The sequence below is a fragment of the Gigantopelta aegis genome, chromosome 4 (assembly GCF_016097555.1).
Source record: "Gigantopelta aegis isolate Gae_Host chromosome 4, Gae_host_genome, whole genome shotgun sequence".
Taxonomy (NCBI): Eukaryota; Metazoa; Mollusca; class Gastropoda; order Neomphalida; family Peltospiridae; genus Gigantopelta; species Gigantopelta aegis.
The window spans coordinates 116,054,771-116,070,900 of NC_054702.1; the positions used below are offsets into that span (position 1 = coordinate 116,054,771).

At 44.0% G+C, this 16,130-nt stretch overlaps 1 protein-coding gene across 1 annotated transcript in view; it reads left to right on the top strand.

The window, feature by feature from the left end:
- Nucleotides 1-5,232: 5,232 nt before the first annotated feature.
- The window catches only part of LOC121370209 (solute carrier family 22 member 15-like), a 15,573-nt gene continuing 4,675 nt past the window's right edge, over nucleotides 5,233-16,130 (top strand). Inside the window, exons 1-6 of the mRNA XM_041495324.1 lie at nucleotides 5,233-5,334; nucleotides 6,269-6,590; nucleotides 8,544-8,965; nucleotides 9,539-9,778; nucleotides 11,607-11,741; nucleotides 14,774-14,883. Of these exons, the coding sequence (XP_041351258.1) occupies nucleotides 6,315-6,590; nucleotides 8,544-8,965; nucleotides 9,539-9,778; nucleotides 11,607-11,741; nucleotides 14,774-14,883 (1,183 nt within the window). The 5' untranslated portion in view covers nucleotides 5,233-5,334; nucleotides 6,269-6,314. The remainder of the gene's footprint in view (nucleotides 5,335-6,268; nucleotides 6,591-8,543; nucleotides 8,966-9,538; nucleotides 9,779-11,606; nucleotides 11,742-14,773; nucleotides 14,884-16,130) is intronic.

Here is a 16,130-nt window from a genome sequence, read left to right on the forward strand (position 1 = left end):
TATGTACATATAGATCTGCTATCAGAAATCAGTTGCTGAAGATACCTCCGGAATATGTCCGCGCCGCTCTTATGTACATATAGAAGTGCTATTAGAAATCAGTTGCTGAAGATACCTCCGGAATATGTCCGCGCCGCACTTATGTACATATAGAACTGCCATTAGAAATCAGTTGCTGAAGATACCCCCGGAATATGTCCGCGCCGCTCTTATGTACATATAGAACTGCTATCAGAAATCAGTTGCTGAAGATACCTCCGGAATATGTCCGCGCCGCTCTTATGTACATATAGAAGTGCTATTAGAAATCAGTTGCTGAAGATACCTCCGGAATATGTCCGCGCCGCTCTTATGTAGATATAGAACTGCTATCAGAAATCAGTTGCAGAAGATACCTCCGGAATATGTCCGCACCGCTCTTATGTAGATATAGAACTGCTATCAGAAATCAGTTGTTGAAGATATCCCCGGAATATGTCCGCACCGCTCTTATGTAGATATAGGGAACAAAACCGTTTCAAGTTACCAACGTATTCAACTCTAGGTCAACGACCTTTCACATAATAATAACCTGACTGATATTTTAAACAAAAAAAGAGAAATATTGATTTTCAAAAACATTATTTTAATATTGGACTGCGTGGGCTAACTTTTCTATTTAATTTTAGTTACCGGTATTTTTCGATAATTAGCGTTTTAGCGAAATAATGACAGAATGAAAATATTATATTTTCATTTATCTTTACTTGTTGATATGAAATATTCCTTACACTTGTAGGTGTCTAGTTCTGCGCATGTCACGAAAATGCGAATTATTAAAATTAATTAATTTATCAACTCTTCCGCTGGTGGTCAGCTGAAAGGAAAACTAGATTGTCGTATTGGCGCTGCAAAGTAACGATTAATTATTATGTTATAGCATGACAATTATGCAAACCCTATATCCACGTTGTGGACCTTCAAGAGTTATTTCCTAAATATTCAAAGTGGCGGAACAGACGTGTGTATGGTTCTGGGACCGACCTCGGTGGCGTCGTGGTTAAGCCATAGGATATAAAGCTGGTAGGTACAGGGTTCGCAGCCCGGTACCGGCTCCCACACAGAGCGAGTTTTAACGACTCAATGGGTAGGTGTAAGACCACTACACCTTCTTCTCTCTTAACTATTAACAACTAACCCACTGTCCTGGACAGACAGCTCAGATAGCTGAGGTGTGTGCCCAGGACAGCGTGCTTGAACCTTAATTAGATATAAGAACGGAAATGAGTTGAAATGAAATGGTTCTGTGGAGCTGCAGGTGGAATGGAAGTGTGTACGGTTCTGTGGAGTTGCAGTCCTCCTGTATGTGGAATGGAAGTGTGTACGGTTCTAGTGATGGCAGTCATCTTGTATGTGGAATGGAAGTGTGTACGGTTCTAGTGATGGCAGTCATCTTGTATGTGGAATGGAAGTGTGTATGGTTCTAGGGAGAGGCAGTCCTCCTGTAGGCGGAATGGAAGTGTGTATGGTTCTAGGGAGCGGCAGTCTCTTGTAGGCGGAATGGAAGTGTGTATGGTTCTAGGGAGCGGCAGTCCTCCTGTAGGCGGAATGGAAGTGTGTATGGTTCTAGGGAGCGGCAGTCTCTTGTAGGCCGAATGGAAGTGTGTATGGTTCTAGGGAGCGGCAGTCCTCCTGTAGGCCGAATGGAAGTGTGTATGGTTCTAGGGAGCGGCAGTCCTCCTGTAGGCCGAATGGAAGTGTGTATGGTTCTAGGGAGCGGCAGTCCTCCTGTAGGCCGAATGGAAGTGTGTATGGTTCTAGGGAGCGGCAGTCCTCCTGTAGGCCGAATGGAAGTGTGTATGGTTCTAGGGAGCGGCAGTCCTCCTGTAGGCGGAATGGAAGTGTGTATGGTTCTAGGGAGCGGCAGTCCTCCTGTAGGCGGAATGGAAGTGTGTATGGTTCTAGGGAGCGGCAGTCCTCCTGTAGGCGGAATGGAAGTGTGTATGGTTCTAGGGAGCGGCAGTCCTCCTGTAGGCGGAATGGAAGTGTGTATGGTTCTAGGGAGCGGCAGTCCTCCTGTAGGCCGAATGGAAGTGTGTATGGTTCTAGGGAGAGGCAGTCCTCCTGTAGGCGGAATGGAAGTGTGTATGGTTCTAGGGAGCGGCAGTCCTCCTGTAGGCCGAATGGAAGTGTGTATGGTTCTAGGGAGCGGCAGTCCTCCTGTAGGCCGAATGGAAGTGTGTATGGTTCTAGGGAGCGGCAGTCCTCCTGTAGGCCGAATGGAAGTGTGTATGGTTCTAGGGAGCGGCAGTCCTCCTGTAGGCGGAATGGAAGTGTGTATGGTTCTAGGGAGCGGCAGTCCTCCTGTAGGCGGAATGGAAGTGTGTATGGTTCTAGGGAGCGGCAGTCCTCCTTTAGGCCGAATGGAAGTGTGTATGGTTCTAGGGAGCGGCAGTCCTCCTGTAGGCCGAATGGAAGTGTGTATGGTTCTAGGGAGAGGCAGTCCTCCTGTAGGCGGAATGGAAGTGTGTATGGTTCTAGGGAGCGGCAGTCCTCCTGTAGGCCGAATGGAAGTGTGTATGGTTCTAGGGAGCGGCAGTCCTCCTGTAGGCGGAATGGAAGTGTGTATGGTTCTAGGGAGCGGCAGTCCTCCTGTAGGCGGAATGGAAGTGTGTATGGTTCTAGGGAGCGGCAGTCCTCCTGTAGGCCGAATGGAAGTGTGTATGGTTCTAGGGAGCGGCAGTCCTCCTGTAGGCGGAATGGAAGTGTGTATGGTTCTAGGGAGCGGCAGTCCTCCTGTAGGCCGAATGGAAGTGTGTATGGTTCTAGGGAGCGGCAGTCCTCCTGTAGGCCGAATGGAAGTGTGTATGGTTCTAGGGAGCGGCAGTCCTCCTGTAGGCCGAATGGAAGTGTGTATGGTTCTAGGGAGAGGCAGTCCTCCTGTAGGCGGAATGGAAGTGTGTATGGTTCTAGGGAGAGGCAGTCCTCCTGTAGGCTGGATAGACGTGTGTATGGTTCTAGGGAGCGGCAGTCCTCCTGTAGGCCGAATGGAAGTGTGTATGGTTCTAGGGAGCGGCAGTCCTCCTGTAGGCCGAATGGAAGTGTGTATGGTTCTAGGGAGCGGCAGTCCTCCTGTAGGCCGAATGGAAGTGTGTATGGTTCTAGGGAGCGGCAGTCCTCCTGTAGGCCGAATGGAAGTGTGTATGGTTCTAGGGAGAGGCAGTCCTCCTGTAGGCCGAATGGAAGTGTGTATGGTTCTAGGGAGCGGCAGTCCTCCTGTAGGCGGAATGGAAGTGTGTATGGTTCTAGGGAGCGGCAGTCCTCCTGTAGGCGGAATGGAAGTGTGTATGGTTCTAGGGAGCGGCAGTCCTCCTGTAGGCGGAATGGAAGTGTGTATGGTTCTAGGGAGCGGCAGTCCCCCTGTAGGCCGAATGGAAGTGTGTATGGTTCTAGGGAGAGGCAGTCCTCCTGTAGGCCGAATGGAAGTGTGTATGGTTCTAGGGAGCGGCAGTCCTCCTGTAGGCCGAATGGAAGTGTGTATGGTTCTAGGGAGAGGCAGTCCTCCTGTAGGCGGAATGGAAGTGTGTATGGTTCTAGGGAGCGGCAGTCCTCCTGTAGGCCGAATGGAAGTGTGTATGGTTCTAGGGAGAGGCAGTCCTCCTGTAGGCGGAATGGAAGTGTGTATGGTTCTAGGGAGCGGCAGTCCTCCTGTAGGCCGAATGGAAGTGTGTATGGTTCTAGGGAGCGGCAGTCCTCCTGTAGGCCGAATGGAAGTGTGTATGGTTCTAGGGAGCGGCAGTCCTCCTGTAGGCCGAATGGAAGTGTGTATGGTTCTAGGGAGCGGCAGTCCTCCTGTAGGCCGAATGGAAGTGTGTATGGTTCTAGGGAGAGGCAGTCCTCCTGTAGGCGGAATGGAAGTGTGTATGGTTCTAGGGAGCGGCAGTCCTCCTGTAGGCCGAATGGAAGTGTGTATGGTTCTAGGGAGCGGCAGTCCTCATGTAGGCGGAATGGAAGTGTGTATGGTTCTAGGGAGCGGCAGTCCTCCTGTAGGCGGAATGGAAGTGTGTATGGTTCTAGGGAGCGGCAGTCCTCCTGTAGGCCGAATGGAAGTGTGTATGGTTCTAGGGAGCGGCAGTCCTCCTGTAGGCCGAATGGAAGTGTGTATGGTTCTAGGGAGCGGCAGTCCTCCTGTAGGCCGAATGGAAGTGTGTATGGTTCTAGGGAGCGGCAGTCCTCCTGTAGGCCGAATGGAAGTGTGTATGGTTCTAGGGAGAGGCAGTCCTCCTGTAGGCGGAATGGAAGTGTGTATGGTTCTAGGGAGAGGCAGTCCTCCTGTAGGCGGAATGGAAGTGTGTATGGTTCTAGGGAGAGGCAGTCTCTTGTAGGCCGAATGGAAGTGTGTATGGTTCTAGGGAGCGGCAGTCCTCCTGTAGGCGGAATGGAAGTGTGTATGGTTCTAGGGAGAGGCAGTCTCTTGTAGGCCGAATGGAAGTGTGTATGGTTCTAGGGAGCGGCAGTCCTCCTGTAGGCGGAATGGAAGTGTGTATGGTTCTAGGGAACGGCAGTCCTCCTGTAGGCGGAATGGAAGTGTGTATGGTTCTAGGGAGCGGCAGTCCTCCTGTAGGCGGAATGGAAGTGTGTATGGTTCTAGGGAACGGCAGTTCACGTTTAGACCACAGTGGTTCATGGTAGTCACCACGACCTTTTCAAAACACCCTAATTAGTACAGAAAAGTATGAAACTCATATATGTGTTTGCATTTGGCAAAGAGACATAATTAACTTTGATACGAAACGAATTGACTGTCATACAAACAACACTCTATAGGACTCCCAATACAGATGGCCTTGAACGACTGTCATTAAGGCGGGCTTCTAGAGAAAAGATGACAGAGCGAGTAGCATCAAACAGAACAACCGTAAACTAAATAATTACGGTATTAGTAGTATCTCAGGTTTGTCGTTTTGTTGTGGCATTTTGTCGTCTTTTCGAACTGTCATTATTTCGCGACACCAGCACGAACATCTTCTTTGTATGTCGGAACGGAACAGCAAAAAGATGATATAACAAATATCAGACACCACAGGGTCGCGTCTTTATAATCACCCGTCGTGGTATATATTTTTTTAAATTGTTTATTTACAGAGGTCGCTGGTTTATTTACTAAGGTCATTACTGTTTGTTTACAGCGAGCAGTGCCCCCTGTAAGACACACGGGTTCCGTGCAGGGTTATATATTTATGTTGAAGCTCTGTGGCGGCGCACTGTCAACACGGGTCAATCTTCAAGGTGAGAAACGCTACAGGTAAATCATTCCTCCACCTCAACCGTGGCTGTACGAAGACGTCTTGACAGGTAGGTTAGGCACGTCTGCTTAATTCACATGTCTCCATGCTAACGGTACACAGGGGATGACGATATTGCTATACTGTATGGCTATGTAGATGAAACCGACACTGATGAGATTTGTAGCTAGAGATAACGGGCGAAATCCTCATCAGCCGACAACATGTATGGTTCTGTAAATACGACTACGTAGTTAATATGTCGGTTATTTTATTTCTCTTTTTAAATGTCCGATTGCTCACCAATCGAGCATAAAGTTGCATGACAAATGTTTAATTTTTTTGACATGTGACATGTGTATAGTATTGTTTAGTTTATTAGCTTCAAGCCTTCCGGCTCATAGGCAGACATTTCATATGCAAATCAATAAAATTGGACATGTATCGACCTACTGTTGAACGTTCAGCTGCAACTTGAATTTAGGAGGTGTTTAATAAGGTTTATATAATACAAATAAATATCTGTTTATAACCTTCTAGCTCAGGCTGTTTTTGTCTTGACAGGTGTAATTATGAAAGCTGGAGACAGACGAGGTTTAGCTAGTAAAAAGGGAATTCAATATCGAATAGACTGTTTGAAATATATTTTACTGTTGCAGTGTGCAGAGATACGGCCTTGGTGACATATTACAGTTGTGTCGTTTAGATTGAATGCATTTAGAAACAGGTGCTTTGGCTACAGGTTTTCCACTTCGGATGACTATATATCCCATTCTAACATCAACTCACATGCTGAATACAAAATAACCAACAGAGTAAGCAACAATGAAAGTTTCTCAAAACAATAAACGCGTCTCATTTTTACTGTCGTATTCAATAGATCTCCTGTTGCTAAATGTTGCTAAATTATGGAAAATGTAGAGAGGGGTGTTTTTTAAGGCCTAGTCAGAATTATTCAAGTTTAACATCCAGTAGCCGATGATTACTTAATCAATGTGTTCTAGAGGTGTCGTTGAAGCAAACCGACTGAAAGTGTTGTAGCGATCCACTATGGCTACTCTGGAAGACCTGCTGGCGGAGACCGGCCCCTTCTCGCGATTCCAGGTCCTCATCCTCGTCCTCACGCTGTCGCCCAAGATGTTGGCCGGCTGGAGCATGCTCACCATGTCGTTCGCTGGCGCCGTGCCGGAATGGTGGTGTCTGTACGACGTGCCCAACGGCGGAAACATCACGAGGGACAACACGACGTTTCAAATCTGTCAACAAAACGAAACGGCGCCATGTAAAACCGTGTATTCCTATTCCATCCACACTATTATTAATGAGGTGAGTTGATATATTATAGTCTGCGCAATTTGTGAACACTCAATTAAGTCCAAATGAAGCTTCATGTAATGAACACTTGTTTTCCAGGCTGAACAAGAGGGAGTAGGGCATCAGAATGTAGTATCAAAGAAGATCATTTTAGTGACGAACTACAAATGTCGGAAGTTTTCATTATCATCAATAATACATTCACATTAGGAAATAGGACAGGAAAGCAATATTCCCATGTGCCGACTTTGACATTAATTAGCCCTAAAAACAGTTTATGTGGGATTTCCATTGAGAAGGTGTATAGCTAATAAAGGTATATTGTATACGTCTGAATGTATACATATAATCAATGTGGTTCTTGGTGTTCCTGTGGAAGACTGACGTAATACTATTATGTTAGTGTGCTTACATACATTGTATGTGTCCTTTCTAAGGCGTATTCTTCTCCAATGATAAATCTGGCATTCACACCAGACATCCGAGGCAAACATTAAATAATCCAAATTAATTGTGTATATAAAATATAACATATCAATACTTCAGAAAGACGGTATCGGAAGATAGAAGTAAAGCACGAACAGTAGCGTATTGCAAATCGCTTTCTGTGAAGTAATGTGTCAGTGGTCCGTCCACATTAAACTATCATTTGAGGAATTTGAACATCGCGAATCTGACGTATTGCAAATCGCTTTCTATGCAGTAATGTGTCAGTGGTCCGTCCACGTTAAACTATCATTTGAGTAATTTGAACATTGCGAATCTGACGTATTGCAAATCGCTCTCTGTGCAGTAATGTGTCAGTGGTCCACATTAAACTATCATTTGAGTAATTTGAACATCGCGAATCTGTTGTTTCATCCCCAGTATTCTGATTATTATTCCACGGCGGAAAGTTTAAAGGGCAGTGTATTAACTTACCTGCATATATAAGTTTCAATGCTGATAATCAAAATATGTAGTCAACATGACGGCGGCAGGTTTCTACAATACTGTTTTTATGCCATTAAGCTGTAAAGATTAACGCAATAAAGAACTTGAACTTCTCTCGTCGGCTAGACAAAGTGTTGGAATTACCGTATGATATCTAATAGCCGCTTACAACACAGTGTGCTTCGTTTTTAGTTGTCACATTGCCTTCCTTTTCCTTTTTATGCATTTCTATGGCAAAGTCTCGATTTTTCCTCGGAAAATCATGTTGTTTTACGGTGATGACCCCGGTCGCTACACCATACCACCCAATGAAGTAAGCACGATCGTTCTGTGACACACTAGTTAACCTGCAAGTGATAGCTCTGTGACGCACAAATTAATTGTAACCGCAAGCTTCGTAAATACGTTTTAGTTGGTCCTGGTTTTTAAGGAAATGTACGAACTAGAATATAGTACAGTATAGTTTATTTGCTTTAAGCCTTGCGGCTCATAGGCATAAAATATACAATGACACATAAAGAGAAATATATACCTGATAGATTGTGTATTTGGACGATGGACCATGGACCTTCAAATGAGTTGAGAACGTAAATATGTTGATGAGTTCTTTTTGTGTGTGTGGTTTTTATTTATTTTATTTTAATTTTTATTATTATTTTTTTTTTTTTTTTTTTTTTTGGAAAATAATAATTGTACAGTTTTATACTCCCGATGGTTTGAACCAATAATATTTCTTAATATAACGAGATCGTATATCTCTGTACAATGGACTTATCAAAATAAAATGATATTCATCTTCTATGTCGCCCTTATTGCACAATTAACATTTGCTTTCTGACCTTTCTGATAGACTACTGGGTTCACACACGTGTCTCTTACATACTATTTTATTTACAACTCGCGGTTTAAAACTGTATCCAACTCGATACATTTTCAAGCAACTCGTGAGATAAATGGTATTTAACGGCCACTCATGTGGTATTCTGTGTTTATATATTTAAAAAAAGACAAATGTCAGAAGCTCTTTTTCAGTGGGATTTGGTGTGCGGGAACTCGTGGGTGAAACCGGCAGTGACGTCAATCCAAATGGCGGGTGTTCTGGTTGGAGCTTTACTCGGGGGTCAGTCCGGCGATATGATCGGACGTCGCTACACCCTGTACATCTCCCTCCTCATCCACGGCGTCGCCAACGTCGTCGCAGCGTACTCGGTCACGTGGCAGATGTTTGCCGTGCTGAGGTTTGTTCTAGGCTTCATGATTGGCTCAATTCTTGTCGTCTCGTACACTTACCCAATGGAATTCATCGGTGTGAAAGAGCGGTCGGTGTGTAGTGCCATCCCTAATTGGCCCATCGGTGTGTCACTATTCGCATTAACTGCCTGGCGATTGGAGGACTGGTCACAACTTCATCTGGCTTGTGCTGCACTGCATGTTATCTTTCTTACTGGATTTTTGTGAGTATTTGTTTCTCGTGCACACCATATTTAAATAACTTTTATTTTTGTTTTGTTTCCTGTACCATTTTTGTCTTATCTGTCAGAGAAAACCGATCAGATGAGCTGTAAATATAAATCTTGTTCTCATGTGTCATACACATGGGTATAACACACGCACATATTATGTCACTTACAGGTATATATATATATATATATTTAGATATTACCATGTATTATATAGGGCTATTTCATCAGTCGCATCAAGCTGTGATCCAACAATTCATTGTTCACCTAATCATCAAACTCGTCCTCTGATCCTCCCATTTATCCACCCACCCTTCCTTCCTTCCTTCCGTCCGTCCGTCTATCCATCCACCTATCCATCATTTGTAGTCAGCCATCTGTTCCATTCAGTCCTTCAAGCAATCCATCCATTCTTCAACCCACCCATACTTTCATACTTCCACTCACCTTCGTCATCCATTCGTTCCATTCACTCCCTGGTTTACTCAATTATTGATTTTGTTCCTTAAGTCCTTCCTTCCTTCCTTCTTTCCTTCCTTCCTTCTTTTCTTCCTTTCTTTTTTTTAGCTTTGTTCCTGAAAGTGTACGGTGGTTGGCAGTACAAAACCGTACCGACGAAGCCGAGAAGGTAATCTACCGGATGTGTTCCATGAACAGTGTGCCACGGCCGGACAACTGTAGAGCGAAATTGCAAGCCCTGGCCAAAGAGGAGTCGAATAAGAGAGAGTCACGTGGTAAATACACGTACATGGAGATAGTGAGGGGCAGGACGATGATTCGACGAACGGTCATGATAGATTGTGTGTGGTGAGTTTAACACACTTGGTAATACGAACACTGTCTTGTAATTTAAAACAGAAGGTTGTTTTGTTTAACGACACCACTAGAGCACATTGATTTATTAATCATTGGCTGTTGGATATCATACATTTGGTAATTTTTCCATTTATTTTAAAGGGATCTTTTATATTCACCATCCTACAGACAAGATAACACATATCACGACCATCAATATGCCAGTCGCGGTGCATTGGCTGGAACGAGAAATATCCCATTGGGGCCACTGATGGGGATCGATCCTAAACCGATCGCACATCAGGCGAGCGCTTTACCACTGGGCTACGTCCCGCTCCTATAATTTTATATTTCAAACGTCGTTATCTCGAACTTTGACGTCTCGTGAAGTCAGGATAACCCAGGATAACCCAGGATAACTCAGGATAACCCAGGATAACTCGAGTTTGAAAAAGTAGTCACACAGTGATACAATTTCTACCAACAGATAAATATCACATTTATCTCAAGCTAGCAGTATCTGGAGATAACAGAAATTGACTGGATATATAACTTCACTGTACAATGGTAGATTGTGATCATGTTAAATAATAAACGTAGACCGTTGTGGAGCATAGTGGATTGAGGTCCAGTAGTTTGGCGAGTTCGCCGAAGATGACAATCACTACGTCCCATCGGGTGAGTCCTCTACCATTTAGCTCACGTGTCCAGCCCTGCCTTGTTTAGCCGAAGATGACAATCACTACGTCCCAACGGGCGAGTCCTCTACCATTTAGCTCACGTGTCCAGCCCTGCCTTGTTTAGCCGAAGATGACAAAAACTATGTCCCATCGGGCGAGTCCTCTACCATTTATCTCACGTGTCCAGCCCTGCCTTGTTTAGCCGAAGATGACAAACACTATGTCCCATCGGGCGAGTCCTCTACCATTTATCTCACGTGTCCAGCCCTGCCTTGTTTAGCCGAGGATGACAAACACTATGTCCCATCGGGCGAGTCCTCTACCATTTAGCTCACGTGTCCAGCCCTGCCTTGTTTAGCCGAAGATGACAATCACTACGTCCCATCGGGCGAGTCCTCTACCATTTATCTCACGTGTCCAGCCCTGCCTTGTTTAGCCGAGGATGACAAACACTACGTCCCATCGGGCGAGTCCTCTACCATTTAGCTCACGTGTCCAGCCCTGCCTTGTTTAGCCGAGGATGACAATCACTACGTCCCATCGGGCGAGTCCTTTACCATTTAGCTCACGTGTCCAGCCCTGCCTTGTTTACATGACTACATGTATAACCAGGATAGGGCTGGAGGACGTGTGAGATACCTATCATTTCGTTACACCCCGCCAATACATACCGTCTGTTGCAAGGATATCTGACCATAGAACTATCTTACGTAGGAGCAACACAAGGCTTTTCACTTTCCAAGATGATTCTTTAAATTTAAATTGATGCCATAGGTGATGATATCTTCCATCATTTAAACATATAGTGAACATCGCCACGTTTTTACATTTATTTTATTGCTACTCCTAAAGATTGTCTTCATTTACTTCATTGTTGGTGGTTTATTATTGTGTGCATGTGTAATGTGTGTGTTACCTATTAGGGGCTGTCTTTTGTTGCTTTTGGCGTGAACAAACTGCCAAGAGCTGTAGGGTTTTTTTTTTTTTTGTGTGTCTGTCGTTGTATTTATTTATTTTATTTTTTATTTTTTTATTTTTTTGCTTTTGTGGTTGGTTTTGGGAGGTGTTTTTGTTTGTTAGTTAGTTAGTTAGTTAGTTTGTTTGTTTGTTTGTTATGTTGTTTGTTTGTCAGTTCGCCTTTTCTTGTATATATTTGCCAGGTGTTTCATGTCTGTCATCTATTACGGACTATCGTTCGGCGTGGACAAACTGTCGGGGAACCTCTACCTCAACATCTTCCTCATGACTTTCGTCGAGGTGCCCGGGGTCCCGTTCGTCATGTTTCTCACCAACAGGTCGGTCTATGTACATCAACAGGTCGCTCTATGTACACCTGATTACCGTACATGATTGAATGTTTCTCACCAACAGGTCGGTCCATGTACACCTGATTACCGTACATGATTGAATGTTTCTCACCAACAGGTCGGTCCATGTACACCTGATTACCGTACATGCTTGAATGTTTCCCATCAACAGGTCGGTCTATGTACACCTGATTACCGTACATGCTTGAATGTTTCCCATCAACAGGTCGGTCTATGTACACCTGATTACCGTACATGATTGAATGTTTGTCACCAACAGGTCGGTCTATGTACACCTGATTACCGTCATGATTGAATGTTTGTCACCAACAGGTCGGTCTATGTACACCTGATTACCGTACATGATTGAATGTTTCCCATCAACAGGTCGGTCTATGTACATCAACAGGTCGGTCTGTGTACACCTGATTACCGTACATGATTGAATGTTTCCCACCAACAGGTCGGTCTATGTACACCTGATTACCGTACAGGCTTGAATGTTTCCCATCAACAGGTCGGTCTATGTACACCTGATTACCGTACATGATTGAATGTTTGTCACCAGCAGGTCGGTCTATGTACACCTGATTACCGTCATGATTGAATGTTTGTCACCAACAGGTCGGTCTATGTACACCTGATTACCGTGCATGATTGAATGTTTGTCACCAACAGGTCGGTCTATGTACACCTGATTACCGTACATGATTGAATGTTTCCCATCAACAGGTCGGTCTATGTACATCAACAGGTCGGTCTGTGTACACCTGATTGCCGTACATGATTGAATGTTTGTCACCAACAGGTCGGTCTATGTACACCTGATTACCGTACATGATTGAATGTTTCCCATCAACAGGTCGGTCTATGTACATCAACAGGTCGGTCTGTGTACACCTGATTGCCGTACATGATTGAATGTTTGTCACCAACAGGTCGGTCTATGTACACCTGATTACCGTACATGATCACCTGATTACCGTCATGATTGAATGTTTGTCACCAACAGGTCGGTCTAGGTACATCTGATTACCGTCATGATTGAATGTTTGCAACCAACAGGTCGGTCTATGTACACCTGATTACCGTACATGATTGAATGTTTCCCATCAACAGGTCGGTCTATGTACATCAACAGGTCGGTCTGTGTACACCTGATTGCCGTACATGATTGAATGTTTGTCACCAACAGGTCGGTCTATGTACACCTGATTACCGTACATGATTGAATGTTTCCCATCAACAGGTCGGTCTATGTACATCAACAGGTCGGTCTGTGTACACCTGATTGCCGTACATGATTGAATGTTTGTCACCAACAGGTCGGTCTATGTACACCTGATTACCGTACATGATCACCTGATTACCGTCATGATTGAATGTTTGTCACCAACAGGTCGGTCTAGGTACATCTGATTACCGTCATGATTGAATGTTTGCAACCAACAGGTCGGTCTATGTACACCTGATTACCGTACATGATTGAATGTTTCCCATCAACAGGTCGGTCTATGTACATCAACAGGTCGGTCTGTGTACACCTGATTACCGTACATAATTGAATGTTTCCCATCAACAGGTCGGTCTATGTACATCAACAGGTCGGTCTGTGTACACCTGATTACCGTACATGATTGAATGTTTCTCACCAGCAGGTCGGTCTATGTACACCTGATTACCGTACATGATTGAATGTTTCTCACCAGCAGGTCGGTCTATGTACAACTGATTACCGTACATGCTTGAATGTTTCCCAGCAACAGGTCGGTCTATGTACACCTGATTACCGTACATGATTGAATGTATCCCAGCAACAGGTCGGTCTATGTACACCTGATTACCGTACATCACTGAATGTTTCCCAGCAACATGTCGGTCTATGTACACCTGATTATCGTACATGATTGAATGTTTCTCACCAACAGGTCGGTCCATGTACACCTGATTACCGTACATGATTGAATGTTTCTCACCAAAAGGTCGGTCCATGTACACCTGATTACCGTACATGATCACCTGATTACCGTACATGATTGAATGTTTCCCACCAACAGGTCGGTCTATGTACACCTGATTACCATACATGATTGAATGTTTCTCACCAACAGGTCGGTCTATGTACACCTGATTACCGTACATGATTAAATGTTTCCCATCAACAGGTCGGTCTATGTACACCTGATTACCGTACATGATTGAATGTTTTCCATCAACAGGTCGGTATATGTACACCTGATTACCGTACATGATTGAATGTTTCCCATCCCATGCAGGACAGACCCATTCCTTGATGTCATTTCATTCGGAATAAAAACACTCCCATCATATGTGGTTATGTGTGTGTGTGTGTGGGTTGGGGGGAGACAAACAATAATAATAAAACGGTACACCCTCAGTGGTGGAAATTTCGACCCTGGGAACACCTCGGGTGTACTTGTTCTATCCCACATGACCGCATATGATGGAGTCTATTAGTCCACGTTGTTCTACTGACTGTGTAACACAATGGACAGTCGGGCCACAAAGCAGGTTGACCTCGCTGGTTCGCGAGGGAGGTACAGCTCCGCTTCCATTGTAAACAATATTTGATATGGTAGAATTTCGGTTGGTGACTATTCATGACTAGTGCTCAAGAAAAGCTCAAGAAAAGAACACTCTGACTATGATTCCTTCTGAATATACTAGTAGATCTACATGATATAGTAATCTACACAGTGTTGAAGATACGCTAATTAAAGAAAACACTTGTTGATCCAATCGAAGGACGTATGCAGTGTTTTGTAATATGGGTCGATGCATACATTATATATAAAGGCATAGAACACAACCTCTGTTAGGGATGGAGCTATAAACTCACCCAATCAGCCGTTTAGTGCGTCATTTATCCCACTCGTACTGCTAAATCATGTGTTAATCATTCAGGTAAGAGATATTTTAGAGCAAATGACCGACATGGTGATAGCGCCAAAATGAAGGATGATGACTTTAAGATGTACGCCGTACGTTTTCCATTGCAGGCTGGGTCGGAGACGTTGTTGTGCTGGGCTCTTTTCACTTGGACTGATGGGTGCAATAGGAGTTATTGTCACGCATTACGGATGTAAGGAGTATTTTTATACTGAGTGCAGTAGGAGTTATTGTTACGTATTACGGATGTAAGGAGTATTTTACACTTGATGCAATAGGAGTCATTATCACGCATTACGGATATCAGGAGTATTTTTATACTGGTACAGTAGGAGTCGTCACGCGTTATTGATGTAAGGATTATTTTATACTGGATGCAATAGGAGTCATTGTTACGCATTACGGATGTAAGGAGTATTTTACACTGGATGCAATAGGAGTCATTATCACGCACTACGGATGTAAGGAGTATGTTTACCCATTAACAAACAAATTGTATTTTTGTATTTTGTACTTGAGAGTCACAGTAATAAACTGGCCAGTGATGCCATCATATACAGATATACTGGGTAATAATTATACGATATTAAACGATCTTCCATTTCGTATCATGTTTATGTCACGAGTAATATAATTTTCAATTGCCACGGGCTTTAGCGAGTGACAATGAAAATTTTTCACGAGGGACATAAACGAAACATAAACATGATACGTTTGGTTGACGTTCCTGTAAGGTTGTAGTGCGCCAATCGACGTTTTATGTCCTACTTGGCGTTTTAGTGGGAGATATCACTTTGATATATACTAAGTGTACCTACCAGCCTGTAGTCTCTACTGTTAATCAGGTACCGATGCCGGCATACTGTTATCAGGTATGTAGTACGCCTACAGTAAAGCTCAGCATGTTGTTTTAATTGTAGTCACCTACTGTTATCAGGTCTGTAGTACTCGTACTGTTATCAGGCCTAGTCCAGGTGCTGTCATCAGGTCTGTAGTACTCTACTGTTATCAGGTATGTAGTACTCTACTGTTATCAGGTCTGTAGTACTCTACTGTTATCAGGTCTGTAGTACCCTACTGTTATCAGGTCTGTAGTACTCTACTGTTATCAGGTCTGTAGTACTCTACTGTTATCAGGTATGTAGTACCCTACTGTTATCAGGTCTGTAGTACTCTACTGTTATCAGGTCTGTAGTACCCTACTGTTATCAGGTCTGATGTACCCACAGTTTTCAGGTCTGTAGTACTCTACTGTTATCAGGTCTGTAGTACCCACAGTTATCAGGTCTGTAGTACTCTACTGTTATCAGGTATGTAGTACTCTCAGGTATGTAGTACTCTACTGTTATCAGGTATGTAGTACTCTACTGTTATCAGGTATGTAGTACTCTACTGTTATCAGGTATGTAGTACTCTACTGTTATCAGGTCTGTAGTACTCTACTGTTATCAGGTATGTAGTACTCTA